This window comes from Urocampus carinirostris, chromosome 13 (genome assembly GCF_059441175.1).
Source record: "Urocampus carinirostris isolate Australia breed hairy pipefish chromosome 13, RoL_Ucar_1.0, whole genome shotgun sequence".
NCBI classification, from domain to species: domain Eukaryota; kingdom Metazoa; phylum Chordata; class Actinopteri; order Syngnathiformes; family Syngnathidae; genus Urocampus; species Urocampus carinirostris.
This window is the reverse complement of record NC_142361.1, coordinates 8,502,899-8,519,482: the sequence shown is the minus strand read 5'-3', so window position 1 is coordinate 8,519,482 and position 16,584 is coordinate 8,502,899. Positions and strand designations below refer to the sequence as shown.

The 16,584-nt window shown below is 39.6% G+C and overlaps 1 protein-coding gene across 4 annotated transcripts in view; it reads left to right on the top strand.

The window, feature by feature from the left end:
- marchf8 (membrane-associated ring finger (C3HC4) 8) overlaps positions 1–16,584 on the top strand; it is a 129,929-nt gene that overhangs the window by 91,785 nt on the left and 21,560 nt on the right. For all 4 annotated transcript variants that reach the window (XM_088350965.1, XM_088350964.1, XM_088350966.1 and 1 more), the window contains one exon: positions 177–227. In XM_088350965.1, coding sequence (XP_088207091.1) covers positions 177–227 — 51 coding nt within the window. The remainder of the gene's footprint in view (positions 1–176; positions 228–16,584) is intronic.

The window sequence follows — 16,584 nt, the reverse complement described above, 5'->3', positions numbered from 1 at the left end:
TCAACCATTTAAACGCAAAGTCCAACCCAAGATTAGCTGATGTGCTAATCGCTTGTTGATTGCTCTAAATTTTCAAATAATTTATGTAGCACTTGCTTTATTTTCACCATTACAGGTTAATGACAGCAATGTACAGACTTATGGTATTCACTCAATTTTTTCTTTTTCTTTTGCAGAATGAAAAACCTCTGGGTCATTCGGCAAGCAGATCCAGCAATATATCAAAGGTGAGGGCCATTCTAAGAACGTGAGGCCTTCACAGGCTTTGAGTGAAACCAGAGCAACAGGCGCTGCATTAACATTTCAGCTCCGCTGGAATACAGTTGACCAGTGTTCGTCATGTTACTGAAAAATAGCAATTACTTACAATTGCTAGTTACTTCATCTAAAATAATAATTCAGTTACCACTCCAGATTACTGACACTAAAAGGTGTTACTCTGAAAGTAACCTATAGTCACAAATTACTGTATATACTCGCATAAAAGCGAAACTCCTTTAAATGCTTAAAATAGCCGCATAATAAAATAATTACAAGAAAGCTTGTACACCAACCAGTGGGAGCAGTGAACCCCTTATTTTTCTTGCCATGTGCAACCTTAAGAGTTTAAAAACATTTAGCCGACACAGTCCATATTTATTTTTTAGAGCTTTTTTTTATGTAGGCATGGTGCATAGCAAAATAATTTTACAAGTAAAAAGACCAAAATTCTCTGCTCACGTTTTCCCCCTATATTTCCCATTGGTTTGTTGTCCCTGTGTAAGCCCCGCGATCCCCCCAACGCACTGCCTACCATTCGCTTATGGTGTCACACAACCAAATATGCACATATAAGATGACCCTCTGCTTTCAGTATTCTTTTTTTGAGCTGTAAAATCAGCTTAGTTGCTAGTATAATGATAGAGAGAATATCTCCATGAAGACAAATTTAGTGTCATACTCTGTGCTTGAGACAGCACAACCTAAACGGTTTTCAAATGTAGTTTGAAGGTAAATGTAAACGTACGTGCACACTCTTCAGAGATTGGCGACCGTAAACAGAGGGCTGTATGTCACCTCGAGAGTGATGTAGAAGTATTTAGCAATCAGAGTACACTGTAATTCATGAGCTGCAATCAATAAGTAGAGGAATTATGCAGGAATGCATCATTCAGTAATTACAGTGGACAACTCATTACAGCACTTGTTTGCAAAAAAAAGCAACTGTGTTTCAGTAATGTATTCCTTTGTAACGTGTTAGTCCAGTAACTTTACTTAAAGGGATACCCAAATTCTAAAACGTGCAAAATCTGAGAAAATAGTACTTTTTTGGAAAATATCTATATATGAGTCATTGGTAAATTCAATTTTTTTTTTAAGACGGTCCGTTTCGTATTTGACTTCTTGAGCTCTTATGTCATGAAGAAGCACCCTAGCATGCCAGTCACCATATTGGTTTCTATGTTAACAAGTCAAAAAGGTTTTGAGTGTTTTAGGCAAAGTTTTGGTATTTTTTTGTGGAGAATACCTAGGTGTTGTGTGGCAGGTGGGTGTACAACAAATGCCAGGCAGCCAAGATGGAGCGAACTGGGAAAATAAAGCATAAAGAGCTAACAGGCTAAACCAGCCGGGACAGGGCAGGCTAGCCGGCTGCTAAAAATGGCTCACTGGGACTGATCTGCGGAAAAATGGGAGGCTGGCTGACCGAAAACATGTAATAAACAGCCAGAATAGCCGCGAGCCAACAACAAAATGATTACGCAACAAACACGAACCCAGCCAGGAAAGGAAACAATGAGCACGGCAATTTAGCCAGCTAGCCAACTCCTTATGCGGCAAACCTTGACCAAACAAAGCTGGAAGCCTTTGGGAGCCTGCACGCTGACAGGGAGCTATCTGGACAATATTATATTAATTGCAAGGCAAGCGGCGCAAAACACGAAAGGAAAAGTCACAAAAGAGGCGTACGCAAAAAAGGACCGCATGCTGTACACAACAGCAGGTAATCTTACCCTTTGATGGTCAAAGCACAGACCTCGGACAAAACATTCAGGATTCCCCCAGCGACACAGTAGGCAAAGTACCATTTACTCCAAGCGTAGATGAGTGCTCCGCATTCGCCGATTACTACCATTGCTGTCTGTTTTGCACCATTTGTTTTGCTTCTCGGTGTCATCTGGTCTACTTTGAAAATTAATGAATTTCTTGAGATTCATGGCGCGTGGAATATTTTGCAACATCTCTTCATGATTATGGGGAGGAACACTACACGTTCTGTGCCTAATTGAAAAAAAAAGGTCTTTTATAAACCATTGAAATTCATCAGTATTGCATGATTAACAAGTTGGCCTTTCTCATATCCGGGACACAGTAAAGTAAAAATCAGCTTTCTTTTTGATTCCACCTCATGCTTTACCCCTCTAAACAAACCCCTGTCTCTATTCCTGCTCCTCCTTCGCAATCCTCCTGAGCCTCCTAAGAGGATCAACCTTTTACTTGCGCAGAGACATGTCAGGGTCACTTAGCGCTCCTGCCGCCGACAAGTCATCCACGAGTCGCTCAGTTTATTTTTTTTAGCGCTTCGTTGGTTGCGGCCCACGTGATTGCTTTTAACGGCCGCACTTACTTTAATGGCGGCGGACCGGTACAACGTGAGTCATTTTAGGGAAGTTTGTCAGTCATAAAGGACTCTCAAAGGGGTTCTTAGGTTACAGAAAACAGCGCTACCAAATACAGTAATCCCTTGTTTCTCGCAGGGGTTGTGTTACTGAAAAGTCCCGCAATAATCAAAAGCCGTACAGTAGAAACATTTATTTATTTAGTTTGTACAGGTGCTTGAAATCCTTGAAAATGCTTGAATTTTAATTTTGTTTTTTCAAGGTCAGGAAATTGCTTACATTTTGGGTGAAGTGCTAGAAAATGCTTAAAATTGTTGCCATTACCAGGTTTCTTGGCAGTCTGACTATAGACCAGGCAATAAATGAAGACATTTTTTTTAAAAGTTGTGTGAAAATGACGCCGAAACACCTTCTCTGGTGGTTTGTGATTATGGCATCAACGCCCCCGGCTGGGGGCGACAAAAAGGATAGCTCTATTTAGAAAAAAGTCTTTTTTGGCTCAACTCACTGAGAAGAGCCGTCTTTTTGTTGAGGCTGCTTATAGCAGCTAATTGACACAAAAAGTTCATATATCATAGAGAGGAACAGCTCAAAATAGCACAAAGTATGTGCTAGCAGCAATATTACGACTTTATTTCAGTTAGCAGAGTCAACAACAACAAAAAACATTCTTTTGATTGGTGCTGGATTTCTTCCTTTGAAGGTACTGGAAAAATTAAAAAATTGGCCTTGAAAGTGCTTAAATTTGGCCATGAAAAAGGTATACGAACCTTGTTTGTTAAATATCAGTAATAAATGCTATACACGACTGTAACAAAATAAAAACTATAGATCTACAAATAAAAACACATAACACAGAATTGCAGGTGAATGAATGGTCTTTATTGTCATTATACAATAGTACAACCAAATTGGAGGGGTTCTCCCTTCAATGTAAGAAAGCAATGTGGAGAGCCACTGGCTATCTGCACGCAAGCATCGGGGATCCTCAAAAATTAACCAAGGTCTCCGTGATGATTAAAGTACAAGAGTCACAAATGTAGTGGATTCCCACGATTTGTAAATTTAGGTAATTCGTTTTATGGGTAATGGATCTGACGTTGCTGAAATATAGGCTCTGCAGGGGTGGCTTATTATGTGGTCGTAGAAGTTGGTCTGACCTGCAAGCCCCGCTATCGCTTTCTCTCCCGACGCCGCTTCAGTCTCTTCCCGGACCCGATAGTGATCGGTATTTCTTTGCGCTCTTCCGAACTTCCTCTGAGTCCGATTTAATGAATTTCTTTACAAAATAACGTGACACTAAAATACCATCTGTCGTCTTCCTTGGCAGTTTGTTTTTGGTTGGTTGAGACTTTGACTTGTGCACCCAAATGGATGGTTGACTGACAGCATACACCAGCCTATCACAATCACACACTTAGACAGTAACGCCCGCCTGCCCAACACACAAAGTAATTAGGCATTTCCAATTCCATTAAGTGGATTTTTTTGTCTTCAAGGCTTACCCGATTATAAAGTGCACTTTTAAATATGATAAATTATATATATTTTTACTCTTAACTTAAAAAAATAAACGCTATTGTTAACTACACTAATCAGTATCAATCTTATGTTTTTCATGTCCACGACCTGATTCTTTAAAGCCAACCTTATTCATTGTTGGAATAGATTTTTTTCTGTAACTTAACTATTGGGTAAATGTTGTATTAACTACCTTTTTCCCATACTTCTGCGCAATATGACTTATGAAGTAATTACCCATTAGGTGCAACTATTTAATATGCCAGGGGTGGCGAACACGTGGCTCTAGAGCCGCATGCGGCTCCTGGCCAATAAGAATGCGACTCTTTGCCTCATCATATTTTCTATATACTGTGGCTCTTTGCCTTGTTTCATGTTTAGTTTTTTTTTTTTTTTGTGTATTGAGGGTGGACACTTTCCTTGAAATCAATACAAGAACAATACTTGTTGTATTTTAAGGAGAGAACTGTGTTATGGGAAATAATGTTTTTAATTGTGTGTATGTTTGTATGTGTTTCTCTGTCATGGCAGGTCAGTGCGTGGTGTGGCTCTTTGACTCTTACGGTTAAAAATTTTGGTTCTTTGTGTCAAACTTGTTCGCCACCCCTGCAATATGCAATATTCATATTAATGTGCAATAATGTAATGAAAGACAAATATAATATCCATCCATCCATTATCTGCACCGCTTAACCTCAGTAGGGTCACGGGGGTGCTGGAGCCCATCCCAGCTATCTTTGGGCAGTGGGCAGGGGACACCCTGAACTGGTTGCCAGCCAGTCGCAGACTAATATATTTTGAGACATTTTTTTAATTATTATTTTTTTTACTTTACGACCATCAATTCATTCGATATTGATTCTTAATAAAGACTCAAAACAATGGATAACCAAGCATAAATATTTTAGAAACTTGGAGAATGGCCTATGTTGTAATAATAGCGCAATAAAGAATCCATCCATTATCTGCATTGCTTATCCTCAGTAGGGTCGCAGGGGTGCTGGAGCCTATTCCCAGCTATCTTCGGGCAGTAGGCAGGGGACACCCTGAACTGGTTGCCAGCTAGTCACAGGGCACACAGAGACAGACAACTCACTCGCTCATTCACACTTAGGGACAATTTCGACCTGCCAATTAACCTGGCGTGCATGTTTTTGGAATGTGGGAGGAAACCGGAGTGCCCGCAGGAAACCCACGCAAGCATGGTGAGAACATGCAAACTCCACACAGGAGATTTGATCTCATGACCTCAGAACTGTGCCGCACACGCGCTAACCACTGCGCCGCCGTGCTGCCAGTGTTGGTCATGTTACTGAAAAACAGCAATTAGTTACAATTGCTAGTTACTTCATCTAAAATAATAATTCAGTTACCACTCCAGATTACTGACACTAAAAGGTATTACTCTGAAAGTAACCACTAGTCACAAATTTACTGTATATACTCGCATAAAAGCGAAACCCCTTTAAATGTTTAGCCACATAATAAAATAATTAGAAGAAAGTGTGTACACCAACAAGTGGGAGCAGTGAACCCCCTATATGTCTTGCCTTGTGCAATCTTAAGAGTTTGAAAACGAACACTTAGCCGACATACTCCATATTTATTTTGTCTAGGCTAGAACATGCAAACTCCACACAGGAAGGTTTGAGTCCATGACCTCAGAACTATGCCGCATACGCGCTAACCATGCGCTACCGTGCTGCCCGCAATAAAGAATTGTGCAATAAAATTCGCCAGCAACAAAAAATCCCAAATAAGTCGATTAATAAGATGTGACTAATCGTTTTTCAATGCCACTGGCAAGATAAGTATTTTTCAAAGTTTTGCGCGCTTGGTTAGGTTGGTGATGGCCTTGGGAAAGAAACTGTCTCTGAGCCCATTAGTCCTACACCCAAATAATTATTTTTCAGTGACTCGTGTGATGTATTATCATTTTAACTGACAAACATTGATGCACACTCACACTTTTTACATACAAATTTGCAGCATCAATATAATTTCCTCAAATGAAATTGCATGGGGCGCAAAATATAAGAATGTCTTATATTTTAATTTAGTTATTGATCATTAGCTGGCAGGTTTCTGTCAATCATCTTTTTCTTTCTCTATGAGAAAATGGCACTCACTGTTTCCACTAGCAAGTTGCCAAAAGGTAACAGACAGGATGTGTAAATGAGCTCCAGTGGTACAATGGGTTCTGCCTTTCAAATATAGTAAATGAGTACTTCCGATCAAAACTAGATGATGGCTATTGTTGTTTTTTTCACTGCCATGACAATGAGGCGCTCTAAAGCAGTACTCGCTGCTTGTAGCGTCTTTCTGCACTAACAGCTGACAAGGTAATCTAAAGTGGCCTCAATCCACATGCAATTTTCATAATTGACTCCTCTATCGAAGCACATTCCTCTATGGCACCTCAAACCCCCAAGTCTCATGAAAAGATTTTCTTTCAGTCCAAGAAAATCACATAAGACAGGTCAAGACTGTTTATACAGCAACACAGTATTCAAAGACAGATTAAGTTTAGAAATTGCAGATCTTGGCGACTGAATGCTGCAGACTGTATTCCTTTTGAAAACACAATGACAATAGCCCAATTTTCAAATAATTCGCACTTAGTTAATTAAAGGGGGTAAATGTATTCAAAGTTCAGCTAATCCCAAGGATGTTAAAAAAATTGCCAATTCAATTATTGAATATAATGTTACTATAATTACTTGGTTAAAGGTAGCTCATGCACAAATTTACCAATAAATTGTACAATTTGCTAATAAAATGATCTGTCAACAATGAAGGCAATATGATTTTGTTTGTGGTTTCTCATCACAACTTGGGTGATAAATTGCATGCTGGGAATAGAGTGGATGTTTTGCTATTACGAGAGTAATGGCACCAATGAGGACCGACCGTTCCTGCCATATGTATGCATTAATTGAAGAATTTTAAAAATTCAGAAAATATATGCCATATACAGTGCATCCGGAAAGTATTCACAGCGCTTCACTTTTTCCACATTTTGTTATGTTACAGCCTCCTTCCAAATTGTATCAATTTAATCTCTTGTCCCAAAATTCTACACAAAATACTCCATTATGACAATGTGAAAAAAAATATTTTTTTTACTTTTTTTGAATTTATTAAAAATAGAAAACTAAGAAATCACATTTACATAAGTATTCACAGCCTTTGCCTAATACTTTGTTGATCCACCTTTGGCTGCAAACACAGCCTCAAGTCTTTTTGAATATGATCCCACAAGTTTAGCACACCTATCTTTAGGCAGTTTTGCCCTTTCTTCTTTGCAATAAGTCTCAAGTTCAATCAGGTTGGATGGGAGACGTTTGTGCACAGCCATTTTCAGATCTCTCCGGAGATGTTCGATCGGATTCAAGTCTAGACTCTGGCTGGGCCACTCCAGGACATTCACGGAGTGGTTCTGAAGCCAATCTTTTGAGATCTTGGCTGTGTGCTTTGGGTCGTTGTCCTGCTGAAAAATGAACCTTCGCCCCAGCCTGAGGTCAATAGCGCTCTGGAGCAGGTTTTCATCCAGGATATCTCTATATATTGCTGCATTCATCTCCGGAGAGATCTGAAAATGGCTGTGCACAAACGTCTCCCATCCAACCTGATTGAGCTTGAGACTTATTGCAAAGAAGAATGGGCAAAACTGCCTAAAGATAGGTGTGCTAAACTTGTGGGATCATATTCAAAAAGACTTGAGGCTGTATTTGCAGCCAAAGGTGGATCAACAAAGTATTAGGCAAAGGCTGTGAATACTTATGTAAATGTGATTTCTTAGTTTTCTATTTTTAATAAATTCAAAAAAAGTAAAAAAAAAATTTTTTTTTCACATTGTCATAATGGAGTATTTGTGTAGAATTTTGGGATAAGAGATTAAATTAATACAATTTGGAATGAGGCTGTAACATAACAAAATGTGGAAAAAGTGAAGCGCTGTGAATACTTTCCGGATGCACTGTAAATAGATAAAAACATTTTTAAAAATCACATGATACCTAATTATATAATTTACAATTGATGTACTCATTTATTTATGCTTTTTGTCGATTATATGATTCAGTATTTATTTTGTTAAGGAATTTTGTTGTGTATTTTTTCATGACAAAATGTTATTCAAATGAGGAGACGGCCCTGCTGTCTGAGTTTTTCGCCTATTGTTCGATCAATGACTGAAAGAGCTCTGGTTGATGGGTGCACTCGTCGATCAACCAATTGGTGAAAAGCTGAGTCAGTTTAAACCATTTAAATCATTTGATTGAACTTTTGTTGTGACAAAAGACAAATTACATTCCAAAATAAATGTCAATACAAGACCAAAAAACATGGCAGAATACATGATAAAATACGTGACAAAATAAATACATAAATACATCAATAATAAAGCAAATGACAAAATGCATGACAAAATACCCAACAAAATAAATACCGAAATCAATACCTAAATACATAAATGCCAAAATAAATGATCGAAAAAACCACAACAAAATGCTCGACAAAATACATAATAATATACACGACAAAATACATGACAAAATTTAAGAGAAAATACCCGACTAAATACATGACCAAATACATTTTTTCATGCATACTGGAAAAAAAGATAAATGAAAACTTGCTGTTTTTTGTAAAAATAAAATACATACAACAATACACGACAAAATACATGACAAAATAAATACCGAAATGAGTAAATAACAAAATGCATAAATTAAGGAATCATTTGCATTTCTGACATATATTTTGGTTTTATGTGATTTATTTAAGTGCTCGTTTATTTATAAGGCATATTTTTGAGGTTTTATACATCTTGTTTCCATAAGGTAGGATTAGCCCGCCATACAACTCTTATCTTTTAGTAATGAGTGTGTTTAATTACTTATTTTAGGGGATATGCCACTCAGAGACTGCTGTTTTCATATTGTCATATTGTGTTTCTTCACTCTTCATCCTTTCCCTCTGATGAAAATCCGCTCACTTATTGCTAATGATAACATGAAAGGCCATAAACGGGCAGTGCATAATTGTTATCAGAGCGTGGCAGTCGGAGACCTCCTCTTCTCGCCTCTGCCAGGTCACAAAGCTTATCTGCATTGAGAACAGCGCCAGGCGCAGGCACTCGTGCGTGCTTTTTTGGGGATGAGCAAGGAGGACTGGAATTAAAGTATTAAACCGGTCATAAAGCCAAAGCAGGCGAGCCGTCGCTCAGTAGGCTGGTGTTGAGCCAAACATCTGGTGCCGGCGCTCCAAATTTAAAACTATTTTTTTTTTTTAAATTTTGTGTAGACGGCTGGGTCACTTTTCAGCTCATCAGTTCTACTGATGATGTAAGACATCGAGTCGAGCCAGGGAAATGTTTGTTTTATCAAACACATCATTGATGTGTTAAGTATTTTAAGTAAATTTTCCTTGGTAACCCAGTTGAAGTTAAAGTTTTGCTGATCACAGGACCAATGAATGTATGGCCTTTCCACAGGGTGTTCCAAAAGTCTTGGGTACATTTGAAGTATCTCCTTAACTAAGTTAAAAAGGTGTGCCGGTTTAAAACCTAATTACATGAAGTTTTTTGTTAGGCCATGAATGGCATTCACTCCACCAGAAAAGGTGTTTTGTGTGCTTGAATTTGCAAAAAGTGAATCATGGACTGTTGTTCAACTTGCATTTTGCAGAAAATTGGGAAATGAGCCACCATAGAGGCAATCTATAGTGATATGGCATAATAAATTTAAAACGGATGGTTGCTTGTGTCTAGCTAAAAGAACAGGACGCCCCTCAACTTGAGAAGATGTGCCTGAACTGCTTTCTAGTGGAGCCCTCGTAAATCGATCAGAAGAACCAGTAGGGAACCTCAGTGTCCTTCAACAACTGTTTGCCATGTAAAAGACAACTGCACATGAGACCTTAATCCTACAGTTAGAATAAGAGTTGAAAGACACCGATAATATAGGTGGTTGTGACTTTTGCATTGCAGTGCACCAGAAGGAGTATGACGGATTTGACAACCGGCTTGTTTTTAGCGATGATGTGGCTTTCCATGCACATGGCAAATTTTAAAAGCATAACGCTCATAATATTAGTTACTGGGAACCTACATGGACTTCTTAAGCATCGGCAAAATTCCTCAATGGTGACCATGTTTTGTGCTATGTCGAGGAAAGCTGTATATGGACCATTCTTCATTGAAAAAGCAACAGTCAAGGATATGTCTTGACATGCTGGAAAACTGGTTAGTGGATTCATTGAGTGAGAAAGAGTCTGGTTACTTAATTTTTTAATAGGATCGGCCGCCATAACACTGGAGCCTCAGGGTTGGACTGTTTCTGAACATTGCAGACAGATAGATTGAACGGTCTGGGCAGAATGATCACGATATCATGTCCTGGCCACCAATATCTCCAGATCTCACACCATGTGATTTCTTTTTGTGGGCATTTGTGAAAAGATTGGTCTATGTGCCCCCGTTCCAAGAGACGAGGATGAGAAGTAGCTGTTGAGATTACAAACTTTCTGATTTGCCAGATGTGTTTTATATAATCCTTAATAAATTTCAAGATATCAATGTCAGAATGTACCTAAGACTTTTGGAACCCCCTGTAGAATAAAAACAAAGATTTATTTTATGCAATTCTTTTAGCATTTTTCTTAGTTATTTGCCGTCTTGCAGTAAATTTAATGTTGCCTATTATACGTAACAGTGATGGATTTCATGGACTTTACAAGATCTCCAGATGTTTTTGCTCTGTAACAGAAGCTGTCACATTTTAGTTAAATTTGCAAAGGTGTCAGAGTATCAGTTCCCATTGTCTTTCTGTAATCAGTATGTACTTTTGTCACAAAGTCCTCCGCTACTAGTGACCGAGTTGAACCGGATAAGAGCTGAAATGAGCAAGAAGAGATAGGTCCAACGAAAATTTTAGTTATTTTTATTTGTTTCTATTTTTCCCGTACAAAAATTGTTATGTGGCGTACACAATTTGAAATGGTAAAAAAACGTACAAAATAAAAGAAAAATGCTAAAGTTGGCAGGTCTGAAATGTGCATTTTCTTTTTCTTTATTTCTTTTTTTCATTAGCATCGTGGGATGCATGTTACCCGGTCGCTCACGATTGCCACTTTTTGTCAAGTTGATTTTGCAAGATTCTGATTTAAGACACCTGAGTGGCACGTATGCCAATCATATCAAACCGCCATTTAAAAATCACGTGCCCCTCAAGTCATCTCATTAAAGCGTCTCCATGCTTTTAGCGATCTTTTTTTTCAAAGTCACATTTTATTTTTGTTTGCTAATCCGAGCGATGTCAAGCAGGTGGCATCTGCCTGCATCCCCCGCACTCCCTCCTTCCTGTGAATGCTAATTATGCTTGGGAGACATGTTGCATAATGCTCATTAATTAATTGGGTGATGTTCATTAAAGAAGCAACAACATGTGAATTCTTAAGCCTGTGTGTGCCACCTGGGAAGATTGGCACCATCAGGATCAGCTTGGCGCCCCATATCTTATAATCAGGGTTCGTACGGGTGTTTGCAATCCTTGAAAAGGCTTGAATTTTAATGTGGTGTTTTTAAGGTTAGAAAAGTGCTTGTAAATCCTTAAAATCGTTCCCATGTTTCTCGGCAGTCTGACCATGCATTAAAAATAAAAAAAATAAGTCTTGTTAAAAATGTCGCCAACATGCCTGCTCTAGTGGCTTCACTTTGCCATTGCATTTCTTCTCTCCTCTTAATTAGCGGCAGATGGCATTAATTTTTTTATTTGCTGTTGTCATATGAAGCATCATTGTCCCCTATGGGTCGTCCCCAAGAGGTGCAAGATGCTAGAAGAATACAATTTTAATAAACAATGACTAGAACATGTGTAATACACACAATGGCTAACAAATTTAACAAATCCACGTACAACATGCTGAAAATAATGCAAAAAAACAGAGATTTATCCCTTCACAATGGGAGTCGGTTGTCTCCAAGTCATATGAAAAGTTATTTGGATAACTAGCTTAGCTATGATTTTTGCTGTTTGTTACATGCTACACCTAAGGGCCCGGTCACACAGCCGTTTGCGTCTGTATCGAGGCTGATTCACGGCCAGAAATTTCTACCTGTGAAGCAGACGCTGTTGGACGCTTTGAGATCGCCATACAGACGAGATACAGCAGTGCTTTACACGCGGTCGAAAAAGTTTTGCGCTGCTCAAAACTTTAGACCACGTGTAACCGCGGGCGGCACTCGTGGTACACACGAGGTAATGACGCGGTACAGACACGGAACGACGTGCTACGGCCGCGGCCAGGGCGTGGTTACACGCGGGTTGGACGCGAAATTTTAGCGGGTAATCGTGGGTGGAGCACGGTCATAGCACGTTTGTTCTGCGCCTGTATCGCGGTGTTATCACGTGAATTAGCGTGTGTAACGCGTGTGACGGTCAAACGCCTTTCTCCGCGTATATACAGCGCGATTTGCCGAGCACACGTCAGTTGTGCTCGAGACGTGAAGGGGTGAACATGGATCGCCGTCACCGTAGTGACCTCGTCTTAATCCATTTTTATTTCTTGACATTTCTTTTCATTTCATAACAAGATAATAAAATAAAAATGAAAAACTATTACAATAATAACATATTGGCTTCTTCGGTGCCATAGCTTGAAATCTTGATCTTCACGGGACTTTGTCTTGAGCGGTTATGATTTCTACAGCCCGGTGTTGTGCCGAGAAATGCATCCCTGCCGGGATTTGCATTCCCTCGCTACTATAACCACTTTTACTTCGTTTTATCTCACTTTTATATCATTTTTCGAGAATGTGATGGCGAAGATATAACCAAAACCACTTCGACTTGCATTTGTTGGGAATGTATACAATTTAAACCATTCTGTCTTTGTATTTGTTGTGAATGTAATCGAACGGTAATGCACACCGTATATAAATCACTTTTGAGAACTGTTATGCACTCTACCATAAAGCGTATTATGTTGAAATAAGCTTTATGGTAGAGTGCATAACAGTTTCAATACGGGCGATTTGAATAGAAAAGGGCAAAATAAACATGTTACCTGCTCAAAAGTGATTTATATACGGTGTGCATTACCATTCGATTACATTCACAACAAATACAAAGACGGAACGGTTTACGTTGTATTACATTCCCAATAAATGCAAGACAAAGTGGTTTTGGTTATATGTCCGCTATTACATTCCTGAAAAGTGATATAAAACCAGGTCAAAGTGGTTGTAGTAGCCAGGGGGTGCAAATCTCGGCAGGGATGCATTTCTCGGCCCAACACCGGCTGGGCAGCTTTTATACCTGTGGTCCACATGCGGAAATGACGCGGAAATGACGCGAGGAGGAAGCGGAACAGTCGCCGGCGTCTGTTTTGCGGGCATACCACCGATGAACAGCGGGTTGGCCAATTTTTCGCATTTTCCATCGCGGGCAACCACGGGCAAAAAAAAGAATCGCAAAATTTTACCCGCAATACAGACGCAAACGGCTGTGTGACCGGGCCCTAAACAAGGCACTGTGAAATAATGAAAGGTTTATTGGTGAAATTATTACATATCAATTGAGGACATATATTATAGGCCATACAAAAAAATAAAATAGTATAATGAGAAGAACTAAAAACATAAGCTACATCTAATTGTCATTTCTACCCAACTCTATATGGGGAGAGATTTTTCTCGAACACAAATATATCGACAATTTACCAGGGTCTGAAACTCATAGAAAAGTTACCGGACACTAGGGCAGACAACTCTGAAAAGTTTGCTGCCCAGCCATAAAGTTGCCTGCCCAGCCATAAAGTTGCCTGCCCCATTTTTCACAACTTGAAACACAATAAGACGACTAATCGCAAAAAAAACCCATTGTTGCAAAGTCCAAAGGATTGATAATCATATAACAGAACAACACTTTAAAATTAAGTGTATTATAAATCTACTTTTAACATTCATTGCATGTATATGACACCGCTGTTTTCCATCTGCCATCAGTATGTGCCTGTATTTACTCATCTTCATTCATGCAATGTTTGCGTTGCGTCGTCTGCTACAAGCCACGTGAACTCCTCTTTCCACTATGCTTTTAATGCACGTTTTGTAGCTTTGTTAGCTTCTTTTGAATATTTCTTCTGGGGCTGAGGTGTGCCTTGATTCCTAACCACTTATCCATTTTTCCTGTTTTCTCTGTGCGTCTACTTTGGAAAATGATATCCAAATGCTCGACCTTATAACGCTCGGGAAAGTCCGGAAGCACGAAGTTATTCGATGCACGATACAGGCTTCTGATCGGCTGCCGAGTATGCAAATTGTCAAACGAACTGAAAATCCGAAATTTCCAAACCGAACAAAGATTTAGAAATCGGAATAAAGCAAACATTTTATTTTAAAAAAAAATCTTTTTTTTTTTTTTTTTGAAAAAGTTGTTGGCCACCCTGGCGGAGACGTTTTGTAAGTTGTACGCCCGACGTAAAAGATGCCCAGGGCTTTTGGGGAGACGTTATTTCAGACACTGAATTTCCTCAAGATATACAAATCATATGTCTTGATGAATGCAAACGCAAGAATAAAAATTGCATATTTAAAGTGCAGAAATATTTGTGGCTCTGTAAAATACACGATTCACACGATTTTTTCCTTTAATGTTATTGGAGATTTAGAATTTTAAAGTCTTTAAAAAGTAATTGAATTTGGCCATGAAAAGTTGGACAAAGCCTATATAATAAAGAAGGACTTTAACCTTATTGCCAAAAATTTCAAAGAACGTGATAAAAATGCTTGCACCTGACGCGAACGGGCCACTCGTGTCATGCAGCTGGCCAGGTATTGGTCTCGAGGGACGCGTCAAGTCCGCCCGCGCCCGTTAAATATAGCTGCTGTTGCATAACAACTGCGTGCATGACTGATCTTAATCCGCAGGCCCCAGACGTCCACGATATGTCAACTTTTGTCTTATGGACCGAAAATAAACAAATATCAGGAGGCGTCTCCTGCTACTGGTAAACATGAAAACCAGTACTATCTCTTTCCTGTGAGTGAGAAAACCATTCCAGAAAAAAAAAATCCTGGAGAGTAATGGGTGCCATCAGGTTGTTCTTTCCCCTAGACACACCATAGTGGTGCCCCAACGACCCAGGTCCCTAAGGGATCCGTATGGTATATGGCGGTCAGCAGTACCATCACTAACCCCTGTTTTTCCTATGATATTGACAAACTGGCAGGAGAAGAACAGGATCTCAAGGATCTCAGAGATCCGGTCAATCACCTGGACAAGGTAAAAACCCATTTTTGGTGGAAATCACCACAGAACGAAACAATAACCAACCACCCCCAAGGTATTACCACAAACCTCATCATCAACCAAGACCTTGAACCTGTCAGTAAATACCTCGGAACTTTCATATTGGAAGGGAGTTCAGAAACAAAAATCATGGTTGGAATAGCTCAAACCACAGTTGCTCTTGCTAGACTAAAACCTTTTTGGAAAGACAAAAGCATTGCAGTGAAACAAAAAAAATATACTCATGCCAGCGCTGGTTACTTCCATCTTTCTCTATGCTTGCCAGTCATGGACTCGCACAGAAGAGCTAGAAAGGAAAATCCAGGCCTTAAAAATACGATGCTACAAAATCCCATGGGACAAATGAAAAAGTGTGCAACACCAACTAAAAGCGCAACTGTTTTCAACTGTGCACAGACAAAAACTGCAGTTGTATGGTCACGTCACAAGATCATCGGAACTGGGCAAAATGATTCCCCTGGGGCACAGTTGAAGGGGGCAGAAGAAAAGGAAGACCGAATAAGAACTGGGCCAACATAACAAAATCAACGAATAGAAAGGTGCCAAACTGTCATTAGTGGAGAGAGCTTTCCAGAGTTTTGTCAACCTTGATGTTTCTGGGGGCGGCAGTAGCTCAGGAGGTAGAGCGATCGTTTTAGGATTAAGGGATCCCAGTTCGAATCCCAGCTTGTCCGTGTTACATGTCGAAGTGTCCTTGGGTAAGACATTGAACCCCCACTTACCCCCAATAAGCAGTTAGCGCCTTACATGGCTGCACAGATCACGGCCGCTATTGGGAAATGTGAAGCACAATGTAAAGCGCTTTGGGAAGTCATTGACTTGAAAACCGCTATATAAATGCAGATCATTTCATTTCATTTCATTCTGGGTGTGCCCCATATTTGACAGCAAATTTTCCCACGTCAGTGTCTTATGCTTCCTACATGTGACGTGTGTAATTTTTCTTACGGAGCTAATTAACACAGAACGTGGAGTTCCAGACAAATCCTGGGATAAAATGAGATCTTTTGGCGTTCTCTTTTAGAGTGGGTAAAGGCGAAGATATGTCATTGATGCGCAGGCTGAAGGGCAGCTCGTTTGACATCACAGCCATCCCTCGTTGGGTGTTGGGGCCGCCGGCTAGAGAATGTCGCTGCTGTTGGAGATTGAAT